General features: G+C 51.4%; 1 protein-coding gene across 5 annotated transcripts in view; it reads right to left on the reverse strand.

Moving 5' to 3' along the window:
• Window positions 1-12,526, reverse strand: part of SYT7 (synaptotagmin 7) — a 148,944-nt gene that overhangs the window by 31,875 nt on the left and 104,543 nt on the right. For all 5 annotated transcript variants that reach the window (XM_059722492.1, XM_059722493.1, XM_059722494.1 and 2 more), the window contains one exon: window positions 6,106-6,241. In XM_059722492.1, coding sequence (XP_059578475.1) covers window positions 6,106-6,241 — 136 coding nt within the window. The remainder of the gene's footprint in view (window positions 1-6,105; window positions 6,242-12,526) is intronic.

Below are 12,526 nucleotides of genomic sequence, written 5' to 3' on the forward strand. Positions count from 1 at the left end.
CTTTATCTGTTTCTACACACCCACGCCCAGCATCAGGGATGAGGGGAGAGTCCAAGCAGCCTGGGCTGTGAGATAAAAGAACAGGCCTCGTGTCTGTTACTTAGACAGATCTTCAGGCTTGCAGAGCAGTGCCTGTGAGCACCGGGTGAGAGCCTGGCCCCTTTTCTGTCTCCTGGGTCTCTGGGACAAAGGAAAGAGCTCAGTGGCAAAGCAGTATTGCTTCCCAGACCTTCTACTCTTCTGTGGCTCTGCAGTCAGGCTATTTAGCTTAGTGAAGCATCCTGGGGAGGCTGCGGCTCATACAAGATGCTGCACAACTCCATGCTGGACTGCAGTGTCTGCTCCAGTGCCCTGGCCATGGTCATGGTGGGGCTGCTGCACTCAGCCTCCTGTCTCTGGCTCTGATAACAGAGTAGATACAAGACCATCCAAGCAGACCTGGTAACTACAGTTTATGCTGGGAGATGTGGGGTGGTGGGGCAGATGGGGCAATGGGGAGGTCCCATCAAGTGAACCGGAGAACAGGAACAGTCATCTCATGGTGAAGTAGGACAGTTTTGCAAGGGCCAGAGTAAGACCCGCTTTGCTCAGGTCAGCCACACTAGGTTAGACAAAGCCCTGGATTGTATACTGAAGGGTATGGCTCCATGTGGGCCAGGAGCCAAGTTCATTCCAGCTAGAACAGCATTAGTGTTGTTCATTTCTCATTTCTCCAGCATTGCCTCTGGTACTCTGAGCTTCTCCATGGCAGTGCCCAACATGGTCTCTACAACTGTAAACTCCCTCACTGTCATATGCCAGTCATGTGAGCTTCCCTAGCATAGCGCCTTCATCAACAGTGGTTTCAGCCAGAGCTCTTGCTAAGTCTGCCGTGGTGCTTGCTTATGAATCTGGAAGGCCAGGTGCTGGTGTTAAGGTAAGGCCTACAACCTGGTTCACAACCAGGCCTGGACCTGGCTGTCCAAAGCCAAGCCCTTGATTTGCTATGGCTCAAGCATGGCTACATCCTGTTGACAGAGCAGTAACAGAAGCATAAGCCTTCAATCCAGACTGTCTGAAGCTCAGCTCTGTATGTGCGCAGTCACTGCAGCTGGGAAACGAAGGGCCTCTCACTGCTAAGTATTGCTGCATATTCAGGTGGGGTACACCTGACTCCTCACCTCCTATTGCCTCATTCAGACAATGGGAGTGACTGGAAGATGCAGTGACTCCCGGGCAAAGCAGTGTGAAGGGGTTGGCTAACTGTCCCTGAGGGCTGGGGTCTCCAGGATGTGCGTCTTTTGTTTGCTGGACATTTTGCTTCTCTTTGTAGCTCATCCCCAATCTCTTTGTACTCCCGAACACAGGAAGAGGATACCTGGGCCCTCATCCTCAAATGCACTTCGAAGCCAAATGCACGTTCATTTCAATGGGAAGCCAGCATGTCAAATGAGTATTTGGCCAAACCCTCTGGAAGCACTGGGCCTTGGTCTCTGGCTCAGATCCTCCCTGCTGTGCCACTTGGGGGAGCCACACGATGCCACATTCTCCAATAGCAAATTCCTCTTGCAATAATGCTTAGTTATGAAACTGGGACTTTCCCTGAGGACAAGGCAGCCCACGTGCAGCAGGGCATTTTGTTCCCCCTCAGTTCCACAAAACCTGACAAAGCGCCTTTTACTTTTTCCGCCCTGGGAAAATTCACCTTTCCAGTCAGAGTTCTGAACTGCTCACAGCTGCCTTTGAAATGTTTTTTTACAGCCAAAGACATGTCAGGTTTTTTTTTCTGCTGCAACAAGCCTGTTTTTGAAGTTGTGTTTCTAGCGTTCTGGCTGTCCCTCGAGGCCCTGACTGAGTGCTGAAATTAGAAGAAGGTTTCTAATCATCGGCGCATGGAGGTTTTGGAGCCGCCTCCCAACAGGAGGAGCAGAGGAACAAGCCTAATTAATTTTAAGATGGAGCTTGATCACTTACTAGGATCCCCAGGGTGGGATTTGGAGATGGGTAGAGATCGCTGTGGTATTATCAGAGAGAAAAAGCACTACCAGGAATTGTGTCATTAGGAGAAACTCTAACTTCCCAGATACAGATCAGAGAAAATATGCTCCTCATAATAGGATCACCCAGAGCTTCCTGGATGTGATATAGCTAACTGTTGTCTTCCCCAAGTAATCGCTGAGCTGGCTAGACAGAGCCTAGTGAGGACTTTGTAAGAGCTGGTCACAGAAAATAACTGCAGGTCAAGTGATCATGAGTTGATTCAGCTTAAATTAAAAAGAAGGGTAAACAAAATTCAGCCCATAGAAAAGGCTTTTGATTCCACAAGGGCACACTGAGAAATTAAGGGAACTAGTTAGCAAGATTGACAAGACTGAAGAGCTCCCAGACACAGATATGAAGGAGTAAACAGAGAGCTGACAAATTTAAAGAAAAGATAAAGATGTGGAGATATCAGGAAAATGGGATAAAATGCAACATGGGCTTATGAACGTAGATCACACCAAACTAACCTGATAGCTTTCCATGATAAGATAATGGATTTTCTAGACGAGAGAAATGCAGCAGATCTAATCGCCCTGGACTTTAGTACAGCATTTGACATGGTGCCACATGGGAAATGATTACGCAAACCAAAGAAGATGAGGTTTAGTACAAGAGCTGGACGGCAGATAAGGAGCTGATTAAAAGGGAGAAAACCCTGGGTTGTACTGAAGGGGAACTATTGGGCTGGAAGGGGTTATTAGTGCAGCCCTTGGAAAGGTTTTAGGACTGTGATTTGATATTTTCATTTGTGACCTTCCTTGGCACAAAAAGTGGAAGTATGCTAGTAGATAGAGTTTGTGACATAAACTGGGAGGCACTGATAATCTGGAGGAGGATTGGAATATCATGCAAGAAGAACCAGATGACTTTGAGGACTGGGGTAATAGAAATGGGATTACATTTAATACTACCAAGGGCAAAGGTCATGTGATTGGGGATTAATAATGAGAATTTTGCCATAAACTGAGGATTTATCAATTTGGAAAAGCCAAGTAGGAGGCTGACCCAGATATATGAGTCAACTACAGGATAACTATGAGCCACCAATATGGCGTAGCCATGAAAAAGGCAAATGTCATCCTAGAAATGTATCGGGTGTGCTGTTTTGGTCCCTTTCTCCAGCAGAGATAGGGAAATGTTAGTGTCATTGAACAAGGCACTGGAATGCTGTGTACAACACTGACCACACACATTCAAAGGAGGTGACTTCAACTGGGAAAGGGGCCGAGCAGAGCTATGGGATGATGATGGGAATGAAAAGCCTATCATACCAGAGGTGGTGAGAAGAGCTTGGATTGTTTGGCCTGACAAGATGGAAACTGAGAGAGGCTATGATTGGTGACTATAAATATATGAGAGGGGTAATCACTAGGGAGGAAGAAGAGCTCTGAAAGCAAAGGGATATCATTGGCATGAGGACAAATGGATATAAACAGGCCATGAATAAATTCAGAGAAGAAGGTTTCAGACCATCAGAAGAGGGAGGTTGCAGAACAGCCTTTCAACAGGAGTAGCAGAGATTGGTTTTTATACTGGAGCTCAATATATGTGTGAGCAAGATTCTGTGATGTAATGCCTGTGACAGCAGGGACTGGATGCCATGACCCAGATCCCATCAAGTCTTATACAGTCAGTGTCCTGTTGTACAGGGTGTGGGACAAGCACTCCTGCCCCTACCTGAAACCACCTGGAAATTCAATAGTCAAAGGATGGTTTCCTTGGCTTGCAAACAGGAAACCAAGACCAAGAGAGATGGGGTGATTCACTCTGAGCACACGCATCAGAGCTGGGGATAGAAATGCAAGCCTCCATGCCAATCTGGCACAAAGATGGCATAACTCGTTTCCCACAGGCTCACCTTTCACCGTGAACTATTCCATGCTTCCCCAGCCAATCTCCCTAGACCCTTGCCATTTGTCCTCTCTCTTCCATACCATGCTTGTTCAGGCTCTACTACTTCAAAACTTCCGCTTTCCTTGGAGAACTCCAGTTCTCACCCCTGCAATTCGACACTCCTTACCATCTCAGTCCAGACACCACGGAGACAGAGGTGTCTTCACTTCAGCGGACAAATACCAAGATACACTGACCTTTGCTCAGGACACAATCCAGAGTTCACTGAATCTTTCAAGTGGCTTCTTTAGGCATTGGGCGATGCCCTTGATCCCTGCCCATGCAACAATCCTCTGCTTGATATTGTCAGGGTGTTTCACAGCAATGAAACACCACAGCATCGTCATGGTAACACACAATGCTTCAAGTACCAGCTCAATGGGGGTACAGCCACCCAACTGCTTCCCTAGCCTCTCTTAGCTCAGCTTCTCAGGTATCCCATGGAACATCCCTGCTCTGGATTCCTTTCCCCTCCAATACATATCTGCATCTTTTGCCCCACCGAGTGGTGATTTCCTGCCTGTACTTTTAGCTAGCCTCTTTCCTGTGGCAGTGACTCCTCCCAGTTTTAGCACTGCAATCCCCTCCAGGGTCTCATAATAGGCAGTGGATTCCTTAAAGCCCCATCTCCTGGAGTCATGGGAACCTCAGCAGATCTCAACCTTTGTTAAAGAAAAATAATACACCCTCCTCCCCTCATACACACTTACTAAACAGTTTCTAGCCTTCCTGGTTGCAGAGAAAAGAATGCAAACGTGATATTCCCCAACTGCTCTGAGCCCAAACAGCAAATAAAGTGAACCTACACAGTATTCTTTTAAACATCTCGTGCATTTGAAGCCAATCTTATGATGGGGGCGGCAGGGCTGCCTCGTGATTCTGGAATGCTCACGATTGATGGTGTGGGGGTGTGGAGCTCTCAACCCAGGCTGCTTGTCTCTATTGATGAGGGCTTCATTTAGGCCAGTTTAGACGGGTATACTTCTGCCCGGAGCAGGGCATGGGCAGCCCTTTGAGTCTAAAATAAAATGCTCATTCCAAAAGCTACAGCTCCCCTCTCAAAGCTCTGCAAGGGACCCATGCCTGAGGAAAGCAGCTAGTGTGCATCAGACTCCTCTGTGCTGTCCCCCCTCAACCCATTGCACTGCAAAGCTCCCATTCAGCCCTCCTCAGACAGGTGTCTGTCTCTCTCTCTTTCATCCTGTCTGCTCCAGCTTGCTAAGTTTTCAGCTCTGAGCTGCACAGGAAGTTTGCTTGTTCATTTGATCTGTGCTGGATGGGAGCCAGAACCAGCTCAGTCCCATCCACTACATCCTGGTCTCCCCCCCCCAGCAAGGAGCAGAATGGGATCTGGGGCTTGGCAGAGCTCAGGGTGCAGAGTCAAGGTCACCAATACAGCTGTGTGGCCTGACTCTGTGACAAGCGGCTGCTGCTAGGCTATCTGGGGTAATGCTCAGTCCAAAGACACCCCAACAGCTGGGAAAACTCTGAAGGAGGGATGAGCTTTTGCTAGGACTATCCTCCTTTCCACACCAGTGAAAAGTAGGAAAGAGTCCAAACTTGTCTCACGCTTCCCTGTTGGTGTGTGGGGGTGTGTACCTGGGGCTCAGAGCCAGGGTCTATGCTGACAGAATGTGGGTCCTGGAATAGTAGACTCTAGGGAAATGGGTCTGGGTAACACAGTTGCTCTGGTTGCCCACTGAGAAAAGTATGAGTGCCAGCTCTGACTTGAACAGCAACATGGAATATCTGCATGAATACCCTCCAACCATACATGAGCTGATCACTGCCCCTGAAGGGAAAGCAGGCGGTGGGGAGGGGTGGTCTAGAACAGTTCAGGATGAAGTAGGTGTCTGGAATGTCCTACCAATCACCCTGCAGAATCTGGGGGCTTGGGGCATCTTGGTCAGAGCCCCTGAAGGAAACAAAGGAAAGCTGGAATGGCCTGGCAAGCCCACCAGCTGGTAGGGGCCCAGGGCACCGTCTACAGCATCAGCCCTGAGGCCTGGAGCTTTGGGAAGGACTGGTGTTCAACAGATGTAGCCAGAAGGCAGTGGAACAGGCACTGACTGTGGAGGAAACTCAGGCTGCCCCAACCCCAGCTTCACACAGTAGGAATACAGCAAGTCAGTACCAGAGGACCTGCCATGCCTTCAGGCTGGGGCTCTGGGTGTTCCTGCCTGCACTCACCATTAGCATCTCGCTGGTCAGGGAGTTCACCAGGTCTGAGACGGAGGAACGAGGCTCTGTTTTGCGGTCAGACTCATCATGCTGTGTCTGCCCAGGCGCGGGAGCTGCATTTGCTGTCTTGCCAGTGGGTGGTAACCTGGGAGAGAGAGGCAGTGTGTGAGAGAGGGGCAGAGAGCTAGCTGAGACTGGGACAGGCCTGTCCAGAACACTGCCCGGGTCCTGCAAGAAAGATCCCAATGCCCAATAGGGACCCCCAGAGCAGCTCCTGTGCCTCTCATGGCCCCTGGATGGCTGTCCCAACATGTGGAGTTGCTCTTGCATCTCTTACCACTCCTGACTCATGCCCACCCCTCAGGCAGGTGGTTTGTATCACACTTGCCACCACACCAGTGCCCTTTTGCTATGGCCTCTGTCTTGCTCTGGCTCTACAGAGGCCTTTGTTACTCACCCTCCTTCCCATCCTGTTTCCTACCCTTTCAGTGGGTGCTCAGGTGTATCATCCAATGGCACTTTGGCCCCATGTCCTGGCTGAGAAAGTACTCAAAGAGAATGGGATACCAGCTGATTCCCCCTTCCTACCTCTCCATCCCACACTCACACCTTCTCCCATAGGACCCCTTCAGGGAAACTTTCCCCAAGGTGGCAGACCAGGTCGGCAGCATTGCAGCCCCATAGCATCCTGTGACCTACCAGCCAGACCATGGGAGATCCATTATGGCCTATCACCTACCAGCCAGGTTGTGGCAGATCTAGTGCCTCACCTATATAGCGTAGTTCCTACTCTGTGGGCTGCTTCTACTTGTGGCACTGGAGGATGTTGCCAGGTGGCGGCACCTCTGGCAGGCCCGCCAAGTCCCTTGTGGGAGCCTCAGCAAGAGTGGCTGTGACTCACATGCCCACAAGGGGAATGAGTGATGGGGGTTTCACCCATGCATTGAGAGGCTGTAGCTCTTGCCTTGTCAGCAGGCCTTCTCCTGCCCATCTGGGCATCCCTCTCCCATACCCAGGAAGAATTCACTTCCAAGAAGTGCTGGTTGCACGTGGAAACAGCTTAGCCCACTGCCCCTTTCTCCCTTCCCACTGGGAAGCCATGGAAAGGTTGCAAGGCAAGAAAGCTGGGCAGAGCACACAAGCCACATCACTGTTCTTCCTTCCCAGGCTTCTGGTCCAATGATCCTTCTTGTTCCTACTGACGAGGTGGGACTATGTCAGTCTGGGAGAGTGACTGGACCACACAAGGCATTCCCCCCATCATCTAGGCAGTGAGATTCCCCCACAGGTGGGAGGGCTGTATCTCAGAGGGACACCAAAGCATCCCCTTGCCTTCCTGCCCTCAGGGATGGTGCCATGTCTCCAGGCCAGGAGTCCAGGTTCCCCTGGCCACAGCACTCATTTACACACCCAATACACGCATGCACACACAACTGTGTGACAAAAAAAGGAGGCCCCAGCCCTGCTTGCCCCCACCAGCCCTCTCAGTGACAAGGGCTGGAGGCAGCTAACAGTGCTGCTTGGAAGGAGGAGCACAGTGAGGCCCTGGCAGCTACAACTCAGTGCCTGACACTTCCAGACAGGCAACACATGTGAGATTGGCAGCAAGGAGCAACCCAGCGGGAGAGGGGGCAGGAGCTGGCAGGGAGCTGGAAAAGGCAGAGAGGAGAGACATAGGCCCACATGTTGTCATGTGCACACAGAAAGAGAGCAGCAATGGAGCAACTGACAGACCCACATAGACAGACATTCCTGGAGATGCACACAGAGGTGCATATAGATGCACAGGATACACACATACACTCACATATGCATAGAGGGTCGTATACACAGAAACATACATGGTGTATACATGTAGGATAATGTAGAGATACACACTAACCCCAGATACCCAACAAAGAAGGATGCATGCACACTGATGAGCACATACAGTCCCGATGTACCTACAGAAACACCTTCCCAAGGACACATTTGCAGACAGGGTCACAAACACATACACACACAGCGACACATGCAAAATCTGTACATGCTAGTATCTGCATAGATCGACAGAGAGAGTGAGCTGTAGATATGCCATGACTCTTGCAAACACAACCAGATACACACACAGATCTAGACATGTAATTACAACTGTAGGCAGAATGACCCATGTACACATGTAATTCTAGACACACTGATACACCCACCGAGTGACAGAAACACACCGCTGAAGACATGCTCACAGAGTTGTGCACACCAAGCTGACACACAGACACTTACAGACTTGCACAAGCATGTACACACACACACACACACACACACAATCTAGACACCCTCAAACACTTGCAAACAGCATGGCACACACAGCAATAAAGGAGACGGAAAGAGCTGGAGAGGTAAAGTCAGGTTAAAAACAGAGTGAGAGAGAGCAAGAGTGAGCATGTGATTGACTGCTGGAGGCAGGAACGGTTTCAGAGTTATTTTCTCAACCCCAATGTGCTGCAGCGGCTGCAAAGCTGTCTGGGAAATGGTTAGCACCGGCAGAGGTCACAGGACAGCGAGGGGCAGAGTTAGAGAGAGACAAGGGAGGAGGAATGTCTTCCAGTATAGGGACCCGGCCTGCCTCCTGAGGAAAGGGAAAGTGCAGAAAAAGTGGGAGGAGAGGGAGAAGGACAGAAAAAGAGAGAGAGAGAAAGATTAGTAAACAAGAAGCAGCCACCACACCGACAGAACAAGGCATTGGACTGGCGTCGCTGGGGCTGACAGAGGGGAAAGGCTGAGCAGCAGCAGCAGGGCTGGAAGGAAGAAGCAGAGAAAAGGGAACGGAGGAGACATTATAACACCACATGGTCACTGCAAACAGGAGTGCTGGTGTGGGGGATAATGGAAGAGAGAGAGAAAAAGAGAGAGAGAGAGGGTCTTCAAGCCACCTACAAACCTTGGAGCAATCTGTGCTAGTCCTTCCTGTGTTAGTCCTTCCCTTGCCACCCTCCCAGCCTCCAGCAGCTAAACCCACCTAACTCCACAGGGGTGGAAGGAAGAGAAGTTGGGGGGAGAAGGGGGGCCATGGGTTGTAAAAAGTTGGGAGACGGAAGTGTGAAGGAAATAAAAGACAAAGGTATGTGGGCATGGGGGAAACAGGGAGGGAGCTAGAAGCACTGAGGATGTGGGGTTGTTAGGAAGGGATGAGAAGATGGGGGCCAGAGAGACAGCAGAGGCCAAAAGCAAGGAGAAGGGCAGGAGTCGCTGGGCTTTTCTTGGTGAGACAGGGTGCGGAGGGACGAGCTGAGGGGAAGTGAGGAAGGGGAGGAGGGGGAGAGGTGCACACTTGCTCCAGAGGGTGAGGACTGAGAGCACAGACCTGATCACCTCCCCACAAACTCCTGCTCCAGAGGGACCCCCACCCTGGCCCTCTCCCCTTCCCAATAACGCCCTCACCCCCACAAGCTTTCTGTTTGCTTTCAGGACTGGCAGAGCCTCTATCCTCACCTGGCTGGTTCTTCCCAGAACTTCCTAGACCTTAAATGCTGGAGGCTGCAAGTGAGAGAGGAACAGTGGGAAAACTCTGGGTCATGCCCATACTCTCAGCATCCTCTCTCTGCCACTGTGTGACATAGTGGGCATGATGGGATACTAGGCAAGATGGACCTATGGTCTGACCCCATAAACAGAAATGCTTATGTTCCTATGTCCCCAGCAGGATGATAGTACATTAAAGGACCCTGGATCAGTGGACTGAAGTCAGAAGGTCCCAGAGCTGGGCCCTCCTTCCTGGGCCTGGGCTGCATTGGTTCATGGGTGCCAGGGTACATGACACTCACCCTTGATACTTAACAGTGCTGAGGAATGGCCCTGGGGAGAATAAGGGGACGGCATGGCTCTCTCCCTCTCCCTGCCTGAACCTCGTCTTTTATGAGGAGATTTTTGGATATCATTGAGAGCTGTTTAGGTGCAAGGAAAGCACAAGCTGCATGACTCGGCAGTAGCCCCTGCTGGCATTACTCTCTTCCCTCAGACCAGAGTCCCAAGGGCCCAGTCACTTTTTACTGGAGAAAGTCAAGTCCTCTTCATCCTCACCCTAAAGGTACAAGCCCAAGGCCAGGATCAGGGTCTGCTATCCTGGGAAGAGGCTCCTACGTACACTTGCAGGCCGGTTCAGGCTAAGAGGGCAGATGTGCCAGGGTTTGCGTGCATGCATGTGCACACACACACAAATACACCAATGGATCCTTCCTGGGGCGAGGGGAATTGTCACTGGGGTTTAGACACAGACACAAGCACATGTGCACGCACGCCTGTGCGCATACATACACACACAGAGACCTTGCTCCCATTTTTTGTTCATTGCAGCATTTTTTCCCTATGCATGCTCCACCAGCTGCCTTTCACTGTCTATCTGGGATGAAGAGGTGCATGTGGCTACTTTTGTTTCAATTTAGCCACACACAGATCTAGACCAGTCTGAGGACTGTGGCTATGAGGAAGGTAAGTGTGTCCCGAGGGCCACCAGAGGGTGCTCTCAACACAGCCAGAAGGACAGTAACCCTAGGGAAGACACTTCCCCTAAAATCAAGGGAGTGGGAGGTATGCTGGGTCTTCAGCAAGGACTTTCTCTTTGGGACAGCACTGAGGTTCCCTGACAGCCTGGAGTGGGGGTGTCAGCTCAGGGGGTGAGGCCTGCAGAAGGGGTGTGCACCAAGACCAGGTGCTCTGTGCAGGCTACAGCTGTGGTCATCTCAGCAGGACGGTCTGTGCCCACCACTGTCGCGTGTCAGGCTGGGACAGACTGTACGAGCTGGTGATCAAAAGGGAAGTGCTAAAATATGTAGTGAAACAGAACCAGAGCAAGGTAAAAATAGGCTGTGGGTGAGAACAGTGCCAGCTAATTAACACGCTGATCATGTGGAACCAGCTCCTTCTTCTCCTTCTTCACACCTCCTTGCAGCTTGAGATGGAATTTAACACACTCTTCCAAGGGTTTGAGACCTCTAAGCCTCCAGCCAGGTCCTCCCTTCCCCCTCTTCGCCTATTCCAGGGGCAGGCAATTGTTTCAGGCAGAGGGCCACTTACTGAGTTTTGGCAGGCCGTTGAGGGCCACGTGACAGGAACCAAGGACAGATAAATATTAATTTTCTAAATTTTTTAGGGGCCCTGTGGCCCGGATAGAATGGCTTGGTGGGCCGCATCCAGCCAGCTGGCCGCATTTTGCCCACCCCTACCCTATGCCTTTTGCCAGGGCCCTTTTTGCTAAGGGAAACAGGTGGCACAAGAACAAGGGGCAGGGGGCTGGCGTACCACCATTCCCTCCCTACAAACCCAGGCACAAGTATCCACTGGGGAGCACCAGCAGGGCATAAAGACACCAACAGATTTGCTGGCTGCATATCTTGGTCCTGTGCCCAGGAGTGGGGGGATTGGGAGTGATGCCCACAGGGGGTGGGGGTGTCCCCTCAGGATTCCTGGCTTGGCTGATCAGAGAACGGAAGGGGAGGCATGATGCTAAGACCCCTGGCATGATGCTGAGCCCTGTCCAGCCAGGGCCGTGCTGAGCAGACATGATTGCCAAGGCTCACTGTAGACCAAAGCTAGCGCCTGGTCACCTCCCTTGCTGGCGTGACCCAGGCTGACTTCACAGCTGTTAGGGGAGCGGCACTGGCATGAAGGCAGCCTTAGGCCCCAAGGGCTCACAGTGGCTGAGCAGGATGTAGTGTGATATGGGGAGCACAGGTGGGGCAGGGAAGGTATCACCCAGAGATGGGAGGTGAGGAATGGGGCTGGACTGGGGAGCAGAGGAGTCATCAAGATTTCAGAGGAATGCCCAGGAACTTGCTCCCTGGACTCCAGGGGCAGAGAGGCCTCTGAGGGGGCTGAGCTGAGTATGCTCTTGCTAGAAGGCCATGTGTCACCTGAGCTACACCCTCCCACTTCACTCATGAGCACAGGTTCCTATTGAAACTTGAGGGCCCTTAGCTGGGTGCTCCATAGAGATCTAACCCAGGATCACCGGATCTGAAAGGCAGGGAAGCCACTTTGTTTCACCCCAACTACAGATTTGGCTCCCAAATGTGAAAGAGTGTGGGCTCAGGGACCTGTGTCTGCGAAAGAAGCTCTGAACTGCCTTTTGGAGCCTGCTCAGAGGTGCTGGGAGATGAGTCCAACCTCTATTGCTATCAGACATTAGTGGGTGTCATTAGAGCTGTGTGGCAGTCTCAGCTGTGGGCACTGGCCTGGCTGGGGCTCTGGCAGCCCTATAGGATACATAATGGCCCTTTGGGCTGGCAGGGCCACAGGGCTGAGTTAGCAGGGGCAGGCCCCAATGAAGAGGCCAGACAGACCTCACTTTCATGAGATTCTTTCCCCCACCTCTCCTTTTGAATAAATGTCCCTAGAGTAACATGGAGCAGTATAGACCGTTGCTGTCTGAATTCAGGGGTTGGCACCATTATTGAGG

This window comes from Alligator mississippiensis, chromosome 2, assembly GCF_030867095.1.
Source record: "Alligator mississippiensis isolate rAllMis1 chromosome 2, rAllMis1, whole genome shotgun sequence".
NCBI lineage: Eukaryota > Metazoa > Chordata > Crocodylia > Alligatoridae > Alligator > Alligator mississippiensis.